We start from the raw sequence: 18,117 nt of genomic DNA, 5'->3' as shown, positions 1-18,117 counted from the left end.
AGGCCACATCTGGAGTATTGCGTACAGGTTCAGTCTTTCTGTACCAGACGTTGGTAAGTCCACACCTGGAGTATTGTGTACAGGTTCAGTCATTCTGTACCAGACGTTGGTAAAGCCACACCTGGAGTACTGTGTACAGGTTCAGTCATTCTGTATGAGATGTTGGTAAAGCCACACATGGAGTACTGTGTACAGGTTCAGTCACCCTGTATGAGATGTTGGTAAGGCCACACCTGGAGTACTGTGTACAGGTTCAGTCATTCTGTATGAGACGTTGGTAAGGCCACACCTGGAGTACTGTGTACAGGTTCAGTCACCCTGTATGAGATGTTGGTAAGGCCACACCTGGAGTACTGTGTACAGGTTCAGTCATTCTGTATGAGACGTTGGTAAGGCCACACCTGGAGTACTGTGTACAGGTTCAATCACCCTGTATGAGACGTTGGTTAGGCCACACCTGGAGTACGGTGTACAGGTTCTATCATTCTGTATGAGACGTTGGTAAGGCCACACCTGGAGTACTGTGTACAGGTTCAATCACCCTGTATGAGATGTTGGTAAAGCCACAGCTGGAGTACTGTATACAGGTTCAGTCATTCTGTATGAGACGTTGGTAAGGCCACAGCTGGAGTATTGTGTACAGGTTCAATGGCCATTTGATAGGAGAGATGTCATTAAGATGGAATGAGTGCAGAGAAGGTTTACACGAATGTTGCCAGGCTGGAGGGACTGAGTTATCTGGAGAGGGTGAGTCGGCTTGGATGTTTCTTTCTTGGAAACTGAGGGTTGACCTTTTGCAGGTGTATGACGTGCCTAGAGGACATTGATCATTGATAGGGAAAATGTGCACAGTGTTTTCCCAGAGGAAGAGAAGCACAAACTAGAGGGCAAAGTTTTAAAATGAGGGGGCCGAAAGATTTAAAAGGGATCTGGGGGACGATACGTATTTGTCATCCTGAAGGTGGTGAGTACGTGGAAGGAGATGCCAGAAGCAGTAGTCGGGGCGGGTACAATAACAACACTTAAAAGCTAACTGGGCATGTGCATGAATAGGAGAAGTTCAACGATCAGATGCATCAAAGCTCCACGTAAATTTATTGTTAAAGTACGTATATGTCACCATACATAACTCTGAGATTCATCTTCTGGCAGGCACTTGCAGGAAAATAAAGAAATACAATAGAATTTTTGAAAATCTATACTGAAACAAAGACTGACAAACAACCAATGTTCAAAACTAGACAAATCACACAAATAATAAATAAATCATATTGAGAGCATGATTTGTAGCGTCCTTGAAAGTGAGTCTGTAGGTAGTGGAAGCAGTTCAGCATTAAGTTGAGGGTTCAAGGGTATCTTTGTTTGCCCTGTGCATTTACTGTCTATTTACGGAGGAAGTACAGCAGCATCTCTACTTCCTTCAATCTGTGAAGATTCGTTATGACATCTGAAGCTTTGACAGACATCTATCGTGAGCGGGTATTGACTGGCTGCATCACGGCCTGGTATGGAATGCTAATGTCTTTGATTGGAAAATCCTACAAAGAATAGTGGATATGGAGCAGTCCATCATGGGTACAGCACATCTACACGGAAAGCAGCATCCGTCATCAGGGACCCCCAGCGCCCAGGCCACGCTCTCTTCTCACTGCTGCCATCAGGAAGAAGGGACAGGAGCCTCAGGACTCACATTCAGGAACAGTTATTAACCCTCAACCATCAGACTTATGAACCAGAGGGGATAACTTCACTCACTTCACTTGCCCCATTACTGAACTGTTCTCAAAACCTATGGATTCACTTTCAAAGACGTCATCACATGTTCTCGATACTTATTGCTTAATTGTCTATTTATATTATTATTTCTTTCTTTTTGGTATTTCCAGTTCATTGTCTTTCTCACATCAGTTGCATGTCAGTGACATGAAAGCTGATCCTGACTCCGATTCCGGTTCTGATTCTGAACGTAGACCAGAACAGCCCTTCAGCTTAGGATGTGTACTGTCCCTTTAACCTACTCCTGGATCAATCGAACCACTCCCTCACAAGCAGATTCAGAATCAGGTTTAATATCGCTGGCATATGATATGAAATTTGTTGTTACATGGCAGCAGTATATTGCAATGCATAATAATAAGCACTATAAATTACAATAAAAATATATGAATTAAATTAAATTAGTATTGCAAAAAGTGAGCAAAAAAAAAACAAAAATGAAAACAATATTCATGTGGTGTTCATGGGTTCATTGTCCATTCAGAAATCTGATGGCGGAGGCGAAGAAGCTGTCCCTGAAATGTTGAGTGTGTGTCTTCAAGCTCCTGTACCTCCTCCCTGATGGTAGCAATGAGGAGAGGGCATGTCCTGGGTGATGGATTAACTCCCTCCCCGTTACTACTGTAGCCTCCAACTCCCTCCCCATCACACTACTGTAGCCTCCAACTCCCTCCCCATCACACTACTGTAGCCTCCAACTCCCTCCCCGTCACACTACTGTAGCCTCCAACTCCCTCCCCATCACACTACTGTAGCCTCCATCACCCTCCCCGTCACACTACTGTAGCCTCCAACTCCCTCCCCATCACACTACTGTAGCCTCCAACTCCCTCCCCGTCACACTACTGTAGTCTCCATCACCCTCCCCGTCACACGACTGTAGCCTCCATCATCCTCCCCGTCACACGACTGTAGCCTCCATCACCCTCCCCGTCACACTACTGTAGCCTCCATCACCCTCCCCGTCACACTACTGTAGTCTCCATCACCCTCCCCGTCACACTACTGTAGCTTCCAACTCCCTCACCGTCACACTACTGTAGCCTCCATCACCCTCCCCGTCACACTACTGTAGCCTCCATCACCCTCCCCGTCACACTACTGTAGTCTCCATCACCCTCCCCGTCACACGACTGTAGCCTCCATCATCCTCCCCGTCACACTGCTGTAGTCTCCATCACCCTCCCCGTCACACGACTGTAGCCTCCATCATCCTCCCCGTCACACTACTGTAGTCTCCATCACCCTCCCCGTCACACTGCTGTAGTCTCCATCACCCTCCCCGTCACACTGCTGTAGTCTCCATCACCCTCCCCGTCACACTGCTGTAGTCTCCATCACCCTCCCCGTCACACTACTGTAGTCTCCATCACCCTCCCCGTCACACTGCTGTAGTCTCCATCACCCTCCCCGTCACACTACTGTAGTCTCCATCACCCTCCCCGTCACACTGCTGTAGTCTCCATCACCCTCCCCGTCACACTACTGTAGTCTCCATCACCCTCCCCGTCACACTGCTGTAGTCTCCATCACCCTCCCCGTCACACTACTGTAGTCTCCATCACCCTCCCCGTCACACTACTGTAGCCTCCAACCTCATAGCATGAGCATCCATTTCCTCTTCTAGTATTTATTTCCTTTTCACCTCCCCCTTCCATCCTCTTCCATTCCGCTCTCCTGCCTCTCACCTCTTCTCAGCTTCCCCGATGCCTGGCCTCCTTCCCTTTCTCCCATGGTCCATTCTCCCCTCCTATCAGATTCCTTCCTCTCCAGCCCTTTACCTTCCCCTCCCACCTCACTTCACCTATCATGTCCTAGCGAGCTTGTCCTCCTTGCCCCACCCCAGCTTTTTATTCTGGCATCTTCCGCTGTCCTTTCCATTCCTGACGAAGAGAAGGAGTTAGAGGCTAGAGTAGGAATAGGAGAGGGGGGTGAGGGGTAGAAATGGATGCTCCTGCCATCTGGTTTGAGGCCACCCAGATGGAGTATGAAGCGTTGCCCCTCCGCCCCATTGTTGGCCTCATTCTGGCTCAGGAGGAGCCGTGGACTGACATGTTAGAATGGGAATGGGAATCAGAATTAAAATGGCTGGCCTCCAGGAAATTCCACTTTTGTCAGACGGAGCAGAGGATCTAGACAAAGATGCCCCCAGTTGTTACTCCGGAGCCTCCCCATGAGTGGGTCTAGCTGTAAGGCAGTGGAGGTTTGAGATCAAAATCTCCTTCTCATAGATGGGCTGCCAAGCACGGCTGACAGTCCCATCTTCCCGAAGCGACTGGTTGAAGGTGTCAGTACCCACCCTTGCCCCTTCCCCTGCCAGTAGAAACGTGAAGGCCAAGAACTGAACTTGGTTGCCAGAGGCTATTTGAGACACACAGCATTGGGAGCATTGATTAGGTTGTGGGAGCTTGTCGACACTACCCTCATACCCCTGGCTATGAGAAGCTTAAGGAACCGGCTCTTTGGTAACCCATACAAGATGCTGGAGGGACTGGAGGGACACCACTGTAGTATTGCGATGCTATTACAGCTCAATACCAGCATCCTCTGTAAGAAAGTCAGCACATTTTCCCTCAGGAACGCATGGGTTTCCCCCGGGTTCTCCGGTTTCCCCCCATAGCCTAAAGATGTACCGGTTAGGAGTTTAATCATCCGCTGTAAATTGTCCAGTGATTAGGCTAGGGTCGAATAGCTGGGCGGCGCGTCACTAAATATTTATTGTATTCTTTGAGTTTTTTGTGCTGCATTGGATCCGGAGAAACAATCTCCTCTGCACCGGTGTGCTGACGAATGACAATAAACAAGCTTGAATCTTGAATAGTTCTGTGACCATGCCTTCCTGTGGCTGCCTCGTTTCAGCCCGACTGCCAGCAGGAGCCACTGCGCTGTCTGTGTGTGCTTTGGCACTCGATCTGGAGAGGTTCTTTCCATCGGCTGCCGTGTGGCTAGGAAGATATTTCCTAGTTCCGCCCTGCCCTGGACCACAACCACAAAACCTGCTTGTTTTTGTGTCCTTCTCCACACCAAACATGAAAGTACCCTCCCTTAACCCGCAAAACACAAGACATTCTGCAGATGCTGGAAGTCCAGAGCAACACACTCAAAATTCTCAGCAGGCGGAGAGGAATAAACAGTCGACACTTTGGGCCAAAACCGTTCATCAGGATTCACCGTCCTGGCGAAGGGTCCTGGCAATTCACTCGCCCCATCACTGAATTGTTTCCACAATCAATGGACTCACTTTCAAGGACTCTTCATCTCATGCTCTCGATATTTATTGATTATTTACTTGCTATTATTATTACCCTTTTTCTTTATGTGTTTGCACAGTCTTTTGCCTGTTGATTGTTTGTCCGTCCAGTTGAGTGCTGTCTTTCACTGAATTCATTGTATTTCTTTGTACTTACTGTGAATGCCCACAAGAAAATGAATCTCAAGTGACATATATGTACTTTGACAATAAATTTACTTTGAACTTTAGGTAGAATAAAAAGTCAGAATCTGGTTTATTACCACTGATATATGTTGTGGAACTTGTTTTGCTGCAGCAGTACAATGTAATACATAAAAAATTACCATATTACAATAAGAAATATAATAAATAAGTGGTGCAAAAAGAGAGCAAAATAGTGAGGTAATGTTTCTGGGTTCATAGACCATTCAGAAATCTAATGGTGAAGGGGAAGAAACTGTTCTGTGGGTCTTCATGCTCCTGTACCTCCTTCCTGATGGTAGCAATGAGAAGAGGGCAGGTCCTGGGTGATGACAGATGCCACCTTTTTGAGGCATCAGATTTTGAAGGTGTCCTTGATGCTGGAGATGCTCGTGCCTGTGATGGAGCTGACTGTATCTACAACTTTCTGCAGCTTTTTCCGATTCTGCATTCTGACCTCGTGCACTGTGCGCTCACCACAACACTGAGCTGATCCCACAGTTGCACTTTCAAAGGCTCCACAGCTCACGTGCTCAGAATGATTTATTTACTCTTTTATTATTTGTCTTCTTTTGCACATTGATTGTTTGTCAGTCCTTGTCATTTACTGTAGAGCATTTTCCTAAATTCTATTGGACTGGCCTGAAGAACAATCCTGGCCCGACTCATCGACTGTTTATTCATTTCCATAGAAGCTGCCTGACCCACTGAGTTCCTCCAGCATTTTGTGTGTCTTGCTTTGTTTTATTTCTTTATTTTCCTGTAAGTGACTGAAAGAAAATGAAGGTCAAGATTGTACATGTTGACATATATATACTCCGATAACAAAACGTACATGAGCCTGCAAGAACCCTGAAACCTCATCATTAACAATTGAATCCAACGTATTCCCAGCCACTGAGGTCAGACTAACTGGCCTGTAGTTGCCTTTCTTCTGCCTCCCTCCCTGAGGAAATGAAGGGCGGCAGTTTTATAAAATTCAGAGGATGGTGGGAACGCAGCTGGGACATGGGTGTAAAAGGAGGGAAGAAGTTACACTTACACATTTCCGCATTGAACATACTTGGTTGAATAATTCCCCGTTCAGAATTAACAGGCATGATACAAGCATCTGCAGGGAGTGCACCTGTCAGGAAATGGTGCAGTACGTACTGTTTAAATGCAGTTCCTAGGAGTTGTGAAGGAAATGTGTACAGCAAAAGGCTAAACGGAGATCTTTGGGACAGACAGAGTTTAACATGGAAAGTTTGTTAGATATCACTACCATCAGAATATATATAAGTGAGTTTTTGACTTTCTGAAAAGCATTAGATGTTTTGATATTATTTGAGTTTTTTGAGGGGAATTTAGTGGGTATACTTCCTGTCTCTTTGCTCCACACTCCAACTCAGTAGGTGGTGGTAATACACCTTGTGTTGGTTTGCCAACCACCATTAAACTTTACAAGAAGGTGAAGGGGTGCAGATGATCCTGAAACCCTCAGTGCCATGGAACTATTCAGGGATCTCAGTGAGGGGCACAGATCTGGAGCACGTGGGCTCGGAGCTGGTTTGTGGTCGGAAGGTAGTGTTTCATGTGTGTGCCTTGTGTACCTAGTCCAATGGTACTTGCTCTCCACTGGCAGGCAAAACCAGGACCAAGGACAAGTACCGGGTCGTGTACACTGACTACCAAAGGCTGGAGCTGGAGAAAGAATTTCATTACAGCCGCTACATCACAATCCGCCGGAAGTCTGAGCTGGCTCTGTCGCTGGGGCTATCTGAACGCCAGGTCAGTATTCCTCGGGGAAGGGGATGACTGCCTCAATTTAGCATGTCTTAGATTAGACTGTATCATTGTTAACAATTTTCCAGTTTAACAATTAATTTTCTGCTTACAAGTATGTAACTGTTCAGTATGTTCCCTGGTGGTCACAGTATGTATATACAGTTGTTCGGTGTGTCCCCTAGTGGTTACAGTTATTCTGTCTCTTTCTGAAAGCTTCTCTGATGTGGCAATATTTGAGTAGGGGCTATCTGTTTGGGTAACTCTTATCCATACATTTAGGAGGAAAACTTTTCATCTATGGTATAAAAAGAGCTGGACACATCCCCCCACCGTATTTATTCCTGTTACTTCTTTCCCTCTGTTACTCCTAATTTCCAGTTCCTTTTGTCTATTAGCACTTAATAATACAATTGTAAAACACTAAGTTCTGTGCCTCTTTCTTAACTTCTGAAAGAACTTTGGATCAAAACATCAGAATCCAGCAGCAATAACCCTCACCATTTTATAATGATGCACCACAGAAAACATCCTATCCGGATGTTTGGTATGGCAACTGCTCAGCTCGTGACCACAGGAAACTGCAGAGAGTTGTGGACACATCACAGAAACCAGCCTCCCCTCCACGGACTCTGTCTATACTCCTCACTGTCTCAGTAAAGCAGCCGGCAGAATCAAAGACCCCACCCTCCCCAGACATTCTCTCTTCCCCCCCCCCACCCATCGGGCTGAAGATACAAAAGCCTGAAAGCACGTCCCACCAGGCTAGAGGACAATTTCTACCCCACTGTTATCAGTGAAAGCACGTCCCACCAGGCCCAAGGACAGCTTCTACCCCACTGTTATCAGTGAAAGCACGTCCCACCAGGCCCAAGGACAGCTTCTACCCCACTGTTATCAGTGAAAGCACGTCCCACCAGGCCCAAGGACAGCTTCTACCCCACTGTTATCAGTGAAAGCACATCCCACCAGGCCCAAGGACAGCTTCTACCCCACTGTTATCAGTGAGAGCACGTCCCACCAGGCCCAAGGACAGCTTCTACCCCACTGTTATCAGTGAAAGCACATCCCACCAGGCCCAAGGACAGCTTCTACCCCACTGTTATCAGTGAAAGCACGTCCCACCAGGCCCAAGGACAGCTTCTACCGCACTGTTACTAGTGAAAGCACGTCCCACCAGGCCCAAGGACAGCTTTTACTCCACTGTTATCAGTGAGACCATGTCCCACCAGGCCCAAGGACAGCTTCTACCCCGCTGCTATCAGTGACAGCACGTCCCACCAGGCCCAAGGACAGTTTCTACCCCACTGTTATCAGTGAGAGCACGTCCCACCAGGCCCAAGGACAGCTTCTACCTGACTGTTACCAGTGAAAGCACGTCCCACCAGGCACAAGGACAGTTTCTACCCCACTGTTACCAGTGAAAGCAGGTCCCACCAGGCCCAAGGACAGCTTCTACCCCACTGTTATCAGAGAAAGCACGTCCCACCAGGCCCAAGGACAGCTTCTACCCCACTGTTACCAGTGAAAACACGTCCCACCAGGCCCAAGGACAGCTTCCACCCCTCTGTTATCAGTGAAAACACGTCCCACCAGGCCCAAGGACAGCTTCTACCCCACTGTTATCAGTGAAAGCACGTCCCACCAGGCCCAAGGACAGCTTCTACCCCACTGTTATCAGTGAAAGCACGTCCCACCAGGCCCAAGGACAGCTTCTACCCCACTGTTATCAGTGAAAGCACGTCCCACCAGGCCCAAGGACTGCTTCTACCCCACTGTTATCAGTGAAAACACATCCCACCAGGCCCAAGGACAGCTTCTACCCCACTGTTATCAGTGAAAACACATCCCACCAGGCCCAAGGACAGCTTCTACCCCACTGTTATCAGTGAGAGCACATCCCACCAGGCCCAAGGACAGCTTCTACCCCACTGTTATCAGTGAAAGGACGTCCCACCAGGCCCAAGGACAGCTTCTACCCCACTGTTACCAGTGAAAACACGTCCCACCAGGCCCAAGGACAGCTTCTACCCCACTGTTATCAGAGAAAGCACGTCCCACCAGGCCCAAGGACAGCTTCTACCCCACTGTTACCAGTGAAAACACGTCCCACCAGGCCCAAGGACAGCTTCTACCCCTCTGTTATCAGTGAAAACACGTCCCACCAGGCCCAAGGACAGCTTCTACCCCACTGTTATCAGTGAAAGCACGTCCCACCAGGCCCAAGGACAGCTTCTACCCCACTGTTACCAGTGAAAACACGTCCCACCAGGCCCAAGGACAGCTTCTATCCCACTGTTATCAGAGAAAGCACGTCCCACCAGGCCCAAGGACAGCTTCTACCCCACTGTTATCAGTGAAAACACATCCCACCAGGCCCAAGGACAGCTTCTACCCCACTGTTATCAGTGAAAACACATCCCACCAGGCCCAAGGACAGCTTCTACCCCACTGTTATCAGTGAAAACACATCCCACCAGGCCCAAGGACAGCTTCTACCCCACTGTTATCAGTGAGAGCACATCCCACCAGGCCCAAGGACAGCTTCTACCCCACTGTTATCAGTGAGAGCACGTCCCACCAGGCCCAAGGACAGCTTCTACCCCATTGTTATCAGTGAGAGCACATCCCACCAGGCCCAAGGACAGCTTCTACCCCACTGTTATCAGTGAAAGCACGTCCCACCAGGCCCAAGGACAGCTTCTACCCCACTGTTATCAGTGAAAGCACGTCCCACCAGGCCCAAGGACAGCTTCTACCCCACTGTTACCAGTGAGAGCACGTCCCACCAGGCCCAAGGACAGCTTCTACCCCACTGTTACCAGTGAAAGCACATCCCACCAGGCCCAAGGACAGCTTCTACCCCACTGTTATCAGTGAAAGCATGTCCTACCAGGCCCAAGGACAGCTTCTACCCCACTGTTATCAGTGAAAGCACGTCCTACCAGGCCCAAGGACGGCTTCTACCCCACTGTTATCAGTGAGAGCACGTCCCACCAGGCCCAAGGACAGCTTCTACCCCACTGTTATCAGTGAAAGCACGTCCCACCAGGCCCAAGGACAGCTTCTACCCCACTGTTATCAGTGAAAGGACGTCCCACCAGGCCCAAGGACAGCTTCTATCCCACTGTTATCAGTGAAAGCACGTCCCACCAGGCCCAAGGACAGCTTCTACCCCACTGTTACCAGTGAAAACACGTCCCACCAGGCCCAAGGACAGCTTCTACCCCACTGTTATCAGAGAAAGCACGTCCCACCAGGCCCAAGGACAGCTTCTACCCCACTGTTACCAGTGAAAACACGTCCCACCAGGCCCAAGGACAGCTTCCACCCCTCTGTTATCAGTGAAAACACGTCCCACCAGGCCCAAGGACAGCTTCTACCCCACTGTTATCAGTGAAAGCACGTCCCACCAGGCCCAAGGACAGCTTCTACCCCACTGTTATCAGTGAAAGCACGTCCCACCAGGCCCAAGGACAGCTTCTATCCCACTGTTATCAGAGAAAGCACGTCCCACCAGGCCCAAGGACAGCTTCTACCCCACTGTTATCAGTGAAAGCACGTCCCACCAGGCCCAAGGACTGCTTCTACCCCACTGTTATCAGTGAAAACACATCCCACCAGGCCCAAGGACAGCTTCTACCCCACTGTTATCAGTGAAAACACATCCCACCAGGCCCAAGGACAGCTTCTACCCCACTGTTATCAGTGAGAGCACATCCCACCAGGCCCAAGGACAGCTTCTACCCCACTGTTATCAGTGAAAGGACGTCCCACCAGGCCCAAGGACAGCTTCTACCCCACTGTTACCAGTGAAAACACGTCCCACCAGGCCCAAGGACAGCTTCTACCCCACTGTTATCAGAGAAAGCACGTCCCACCAGGCCCAAGGACAGCTTCTACCCCACTGTTACCAGTGAAAACACGTCCCACCAGGCCCAAGGACAGCTTCTACCCCTCTGTTATCAGTGAAAACACGTCCCACCAGGCCCAAGGACAGCTTCTACCCCACTGTTATCAGTGAAAGCACGTCCCACCAGGCCCAAGGACAGCTTCTACCCCACTGTTACCAGTGAAAACACGTCCCACCAGGCCCAAGGACAGCTTCTATCCCACTGTTATCAGAGAAAGCACGTCCCACCAGGCCCAAGGACAGCTTCTACCCCACTGTTATCAGTGAAAACACATCCCACCAGGCCCAAGGACAGCTTCTACCCCACTGTTATCAGTGAAAACACATCCCACCAGGCCCAAGGACAGCTTCTACCCCACTGTTATCAGTGAAAACACATCCCACCAGGCCCAAGGACAGCTTCTACCCCACTGTTATCAGTGAGAGCACATCCCACCAGGCCCAAGGACAGCTTCTACCCCACTGTTATCAGTGAGAGCACGTCCCACCAGGCCCAAGGACAGCTTCTACCCCATTGTTATCAGTGAGAGCACATCCCACCAGGCCCAAGGACAGCTTCTACCCCACTGTTATCAGTGAAAGCACGTCCCACCAGGCCCAAGGACAGCTTCTACCCCACTGTTATCAGTGAAAGCACGTCCCACCAGGCCCAAGGACAGCTTCTACCCCACTGTTACCAGTGAGAGCACGTCCCACCAGGCCCAAGGACAGCTTCTACCCCACTGTTACCAGTGAAAGCACATCCCACCAGGCCCAAGGACAGCTTCTACCCCACTGTTACCAGTGAAAGCACATCCCACCAGGCCCAAGGACAGCTTCTACCCCACTGTTATCAGTGAAAGCACGTCCCACCAGGCCCAAGGACAGCTTCTACCCCACTGTTATCAGTGAAAGCACGTCCCACCAGGCCCAAGGACAGCTTCTACCCCACTGTTACCAGTGAGAGCACGTCCCACCAGGCCCAAGGACAGCTTCTACCCCACTGTTACCAGTGAAAGCACATCCCACCAGGCCCAAGGACAGCTTCTACCCCACTGTTACCAGTGAAAGCACATCCCACCAGGCCCAAGGGCAGCTTCTACCACACTGTTATCAGTGAAAGCACGTCCCACCAGGCCCAAGGACAGCTTCTACCCCACTGTTATCAGTGAAAGCACATCCCACCAGGCCCAAGGACAGCTTCTACCCCACTGTTATCAGTGAAAGCACGTCCCACCAGGCCTAAGAACAGTTTCTACCCCACTGTTACCAGTAAATGCACGTCCCACCAGGCCCAAGGACAGCTTCTACCCCACTGTCATCAGACTTAATCAAACCTCTTATATAATAAAGTATTCATCTTCCAGTCAAGCTCATCATGGCCCCTGCACCTTAATGTCTCTGCACTCTCTCTATAATTGTACACTCAGTAGCCACTTTATTAGGGACACCTGTACTCCTACTCATTAATGCAGACCAGCCAATCGTGTGGCAGCAACTCAATGCATAAAAACATGCAGGCATGGTCAAGAGGTTCAGTTGTTGTTCAGACCAAACATCAGAATGGGGAAGAAATGTGATCTAAGTGACTTTGATTGCTGGTGCCAGATGGGGTGGTTTGAGTATCTCAGAATCTGATGATCTCCTGCAATTTTCATGTGCAGCATTCTCTAGAGTTCACAGAGAACTGGGCAAAAATATAAAAGAAAACATTCAGTGAGTGTCAGTTCTGTGGATGAAAACACCTTGTTAATGAGAGAGGTCAGAGGAGAATAGCCAAATTGAGAGAAAGGCAACAGTAATTCAAATAACCACACGTTACAACAGTGGTGTGTAGCAGAGTATCTCTGAATGCAAAATGCATTGAAGTGGATCAACAAATTTGCTGATGATACAAAGATTGGAGGTGTAGTGGACAGTGAGGAAGGTTTTCAAAGCTTGCAGAGGGACTTGGACCAGCTGGGAAAATGGGCTGACAACTGGCAGATGGAATTTAATACAGACAAGTGTGAGGCATTGCACTTTGAAAGGACAAACCAGGTATAACATACAAGGTAAATGGTAGGGCACTGAGGAGTGCAGTAGATCAGAGGGATCTGGGAATACAGATGCATAATTCCCTAAAAGTGGCATCACAGGTAAATAGGGTTGTAAAGAGAGCTTTTGGTATATTGGCCTTTATAAATCAAAGTATTGAGTTTAAGAGTTGGAATGTTATGGTGAGGTTGTATAAGACATTGGTGAGACCAAATTTGGAGTATTGTGTGCAGTTTTGGTCACCTAATTACAGGAAGGATATTAATAAGGTTGAAAGAGTGCAGAGAAGGTTTACAAGGATGTTGCCGGGACTTGAGAAACTGAGTTACAGAGAAAGGTTGAATAGGTTAGGACTTTATTCCCTGGAGCATAGGAGAATGAGGGGAGATTTGATAGAGGTGTATAAAATTATGATGGGTATAAATAGTGTGAATGCAAGCAGGCTTTTTCCACTGAGGCTAGCGGAGAAAAAAAACAGAGGTCATGGGTTAAGGGTGAAGGGGGAAAGTTTAAAGGGAACATTGGGGGGGCTTCTTCACACAGAGTGGTGGGAGTGTGGAATGAGCTGCCAGATGAAGTGGTGAATGTGGGCTCACTTTTGACATTTAAGAAAAACTTGGACAGGTACATGGATAAGAGGGGTATGGAGGGATATGGGCCAGGTGCAGGTCAGTGGGACTAGGCAGAAAAATGGTTCAGCACAGCCAAGAAGGGCCAAAAGGCGTGTTTCTGTGCTGTAATGTTCTCAGGTTCTATGGTACTATGGGTGGGCTACAGCAGCAGAAGACCATGAATACTTGGGTACAGTGGGTACTGTACGGGGTATAGTCGGAATCTAGTAAAGTGGCCACTGAGTGACTCTGGCACTGTATGGTCCCAGTGTTCCCCACTTTGAGTGATCTGTGGGTCAGAAGTTCCTGGGGGTCAGTGGGGTAGGGTAACTCTGCCATGGACAATCCCAAGCCCGGTTGCAAAAGGAAAAGAGTTGGGCATGAGGCTAGCAACCCCATCCTGTAAAAACTCTGCTACAGAAACGCCAACAGAAGTCCCATCCCAGCGAGAGGAAGGGTATATCTGAGACAACGTGAAGGATTGGCACCAGACAGAGGACCCTCTATCCCCTTGTGGGGCTTCAGTGAATTAGTAGGTAGGGTAGGGTAGGCTATGGACAGGCTTCACGGCTTGAGCCAGCATTGAATTGTCTGCCTGTAGCTGTTTTTGAGAAGGTGGTAGTGAGCTGCCCTCTTCAACCATTGCGGCTCTTGAGGCATGGGGTCACCCAAAGTGCCCTTAGGGATTCTATATTTAATATTTCATTAGGAGTTTGAGGAGAATTGTTACAGCATCAGATTCGCACCGTTTTTATAGATGTACCATGGACGTGGAGAGCATTCCGACTGGTTACATCACAGTCTGGTATGGACAGGCCACTGCACAGGATCAGGAAAAGCTACAGAAAGTTGTGAACACAGATTGCTCCATCGTGGGCACTCGCTTCCCAGCGATACCTCAAACAGCAGTATCCATCATTGAGGACCCCCGCCACCCAGGACATGCCCCCTTCTCATTGCTACATCGGGGGGGAGGTACAGGAGCCTGAAGACTCTCCCTCAACGTCTCAGGAACAGCTTCTTCCCCTCTGTCATCAGATTTGTGAATGAGCAATGAACCCATGAACACTCCCTCACTATTTTTCTTTTCTTCTTGTGTGACATTTTTCAGACATAAGATAGTGTATATTGTTATTGTACTTTATAGTATATTTTGTTTCTTGCTGTATACTCTCAGATGCTGCATCAGTCAGAGAGGATGTGTTGTTTTCTCTGGAGCGGCAGAGGCTGAGGGGAGACCTGGTGGAGGTGTATAAGGTTATGACCGGCATAGAGTAGACAGACAGTACCTTCTTCCCAGGGTTGAAATGTCTGATAACAGAGGGCATGTATTTAATGTCAGAGGGAGCAAGTTCAAGGGGGATGTGTGGCATAAGATTTTCTTACAGAGAGATGGGTGCCTGGAATGTGCTGTCTAGGGTGGTGGTAGAGGCCGATATATTGGAGGCTTTTAGAGATGCTTAGATAGGCTCATGAGTTTGAGGAAAATGGAAGGATATGGATAAACATGCACAAAATGCTGGAGGAACTCAGCAGGTCAGGCAATGTCTGTGGAAAAAGGTCCAGTCGACATTTTGGCCAGGATATGGATATTGTGTAGGTAGAGATTAGCTCAGTTACTGATTACTAATTTAATTGGTACAGCATAACAGTGTGGGCTGAATGGCCTGTTCCTGTGCTTTACTGTTTTATATTCTATGTTCTAAGAGTGGTTGGTGGAGTTTCCACTCTGGCGTAGATGAGAAATCAGCCAAGCAGTTCAGGAGGTCATAAACACAAGCAATGAAGGGTTTGGCCCGAAACATTGACAATTCTGCTGATGCAGGAAATCCAGAGTAACACACACAATGCTGGAAGAACTCAACAGGTCAGGTAGCATCTTTGGAGGGCAATGGAGATTTCCAGCATCTGCAGAATCTCGTGTATCTGCCTGCATTGCACTTTCTCTGTAACTGTGACACTTTATTCTGCATTCTGTTATTGTTTTCCCTTGTTCTACCTCAATGCACTGTGTAGTGATCTGATCTGTATGAACAGTTTTTCACTGCACGGCAGTACACGTAACAACAATAAACCAATTTACAGTTTTACCAACTTAGAAAAGAATTCTTATCAGGAATTGGATAATTCCATCCATAAATCGGCCTGGCTTTGCACTCCCACAATGCAATGCTCTCACCCTCAGGCATCGATTGGCAGAAGCCATGTCCCTTCTGATTTATATTTACCGATCTAGTCTGTTTAGTTCTGGTCACCTCATTACAGGAAGGATGTGGAAGCTTTAGAGAGAGTGCAGAGGAGATTTACCAGGATGCTGCCTGGATTAGAGAGGGTGCAGAGGAGATTTACCAGGATGCTGCCTGGATTAGAGAGGGTGCAGAGGAGATTTACCAGGATGCTGCCTGGATTAGAGAGGGTGCAGAGGAGATTTACCAAGATGCTGCCTGGATTAGAGAGGGGGCAGAGGAGATTTACCAGGATGCTGCCTGGATTAGAGAGGGTGCAGAGGAGATTCACCAGGATGCTGCCTGGATTAGAGAGAGTGCAGAGGAGATTCACCAGGATGCTGCCTGGATTAGAGAGTGTGCAGAGGAGATTCACCAGGATGCTGCCTGGATTAGAGAGGGTGCAGAGGGGATTCACCAGGATGCTGCCTGGATTAGAGAAGGTGCAGAGGGGATTCACCAGGATGCTGCCTGGATTAGAGAGGGTGCAGAGGAGATTCACCAGGATGCTGCTTGGATTAGAGAGGGTGTCTTATGAACGAGCTGGAGCTTTTCACTATGGAGCAAAGGAGGAAGAGAGGTGACTTGACTGAGGTGTTCAAGATGATCGAGTGGACAACCAGAGACTTTTTCCCCGTGGTGGAAATGGGTTTATGATGAGGCATAATTGGAAGGTGTTTGGAGGAGAGTACTGGGGGAATGTCAGAGGTAGGTTTTTTTACACAGAGCCTGGTGGTTGTGTGTGGAACACACTGCCAGGTCCGTGGTGGAGTCGGATGCATTAGGGTCAGTTGAGAGACTCTTAGATATATAACCATATAACAATTACAGCACAGAAACAGGCCATCTTGGCTCTTCTAGTCTGTGCCGAATGCTTACTCTCACCCAGTCCCAATGACCTGCACTCAGCCCATAACCGTCCATTCCTTTCCTGACAATATACCTATCCAATATTTTTTTAAATGACAAAATCGAACTTGCCTCTAGCACTTCTACTGGAAGCTCGTTCCACACAGCTACCACTCTCTGAGTAAAGAAGTACCCCCTTGTGTTACCCCTAACTGTTTGCCCCTTAACTCTCAACTCATGTCCTCTTGTTTGAATCTGCCCTACTCTCAATGGAAAAAGCCTATCCACGTCAACTCTATCTATCCCCCTCATAATTTTAAATACCTCTATCAAGTCCCCCCTCAACCTTCTACGCTCCAAAGAATAAAGACCTAACTTGTTCAGCCTTTCTCTGTAATTTAGGTGCTAAAACCCAGGTAACATTCTAGTAAATCTCCTCTGTACTCCCTCTATTTTGTTGACATCTTTCCTATAATTCAGTGACCAGAACTGTACTCAATACTCCAAATTTGGCCTCACCAATGCCTTGTACAATTTTAACATTACATCACAATCCTATACTCAATGCTTTGATTTATAAAGGCTAGCATACCAAAAGCTTTCTTCACCACCCTATCCACATGAGATTCCACCTTCAGGGAACTATGCACCATTATTCCTAGATCACTCTGTTCTACGGCATTCCTCAATGCCCTACCATTTACCATGTGTGTCCTATTTTGATTAGTTCTACCAAAATGTAGCACCTCACACTTATCAGCATTAAACTCCATCTGTCATCTTTCAGTCTACTCTTCTAATTGGCCTAAATCTCTCTGCAAGCTTTGAAAACCTACTTCATTATCCACTACGCCACCCACCTTAGTATCAGCTGCATACTTACTAATCCAATTTACCACCCCATCATCCAGATCATTAACGTATATGACAAACAACATTGGACCCAGTACAGATCCCTGAGGCACACCACTAGTCACCGGCCTCCAACCTGACGAACAGTTATCCACTACTACTCTCTGGCATCTCCCATCCAGCCACTGTTGAATCAATTTTACTACTTCAATATTAATACCTAATGATTGAATCTTCCGAACTAACCTTCCATGTGGAACCTTGTCAAAGGCCTTACTGAAGTCCATATAGACAACATCCACTGCTTTACCCTCGTCAACTTTCCTAGTAACCTCTTCAAAAAATTCAATAAGATTTGTCAAACATGACCTTCCACGCACAAATCCATGCTGACTGTTCCAATCAGACCCTGTCTATCCAGATAATTATATATACCATCTCGAAGAATACTTTCCATTAATTTACCCACCACTGACGTCAAACTTACAGGCCTATAATTGCTAGGTTTACTCTTAGAACCCTTTTTAAACAATGGAACCACATGAGCAATACGCCAATCCTCCAGCACCATCCCCGTTTCTAATGACATTTGAAATATTTCCGTCAGAGCCCCTGCTATTTCTACACTAACTTCCCTCAAGGTCCTAGGGAATATCCTGTCAGGATCTGGAGACTTAT

General features: G+C 48.0%; 1 protein-coding gene across 1 annotated transcript in view; it reads left to right on the top strand.

The window, feature by feature from the left end:
* cdx1b (caudal type homeobox 1 b) overlaps nt 1–18,117 on the top strand; it is a 132,579-nt gene that overhangs the window by 111,328 nt on the left and 3,134 nt on the right. The window contains exon 2 of the mRNA XM_059989952.1: nt 6,834–6,979. Coding sequence (XP_059845935.1) covers nt 6,834–6,979 — 146 coding nt within the window. The remainder of the gene's footprint in view (nt 1–6,833; nt 6,980–18,117) is intronic.

The sequence above is a fragment of the Hypanus sabinus genome, chromosome 15 (genome assembly GCF_030144855.1).
Source record: "Hypanus sabinus isolate sHypSab1 chromosome 15, sHypSab1.hap1, whole genome shotgun sequence".
Taxonomy (NCBI): Eukaryota; Metazoa; Chordata; class Chondrichthyes; order Myliobatiformes; family Dasyatidae; genus Hypanus; species Hypanus sabinus.
The sequence above is the reverse complement of the archived record's forward strand: the minus strand, read 5'-3'. Positions and strand labels throughout refer to the sequence as shown.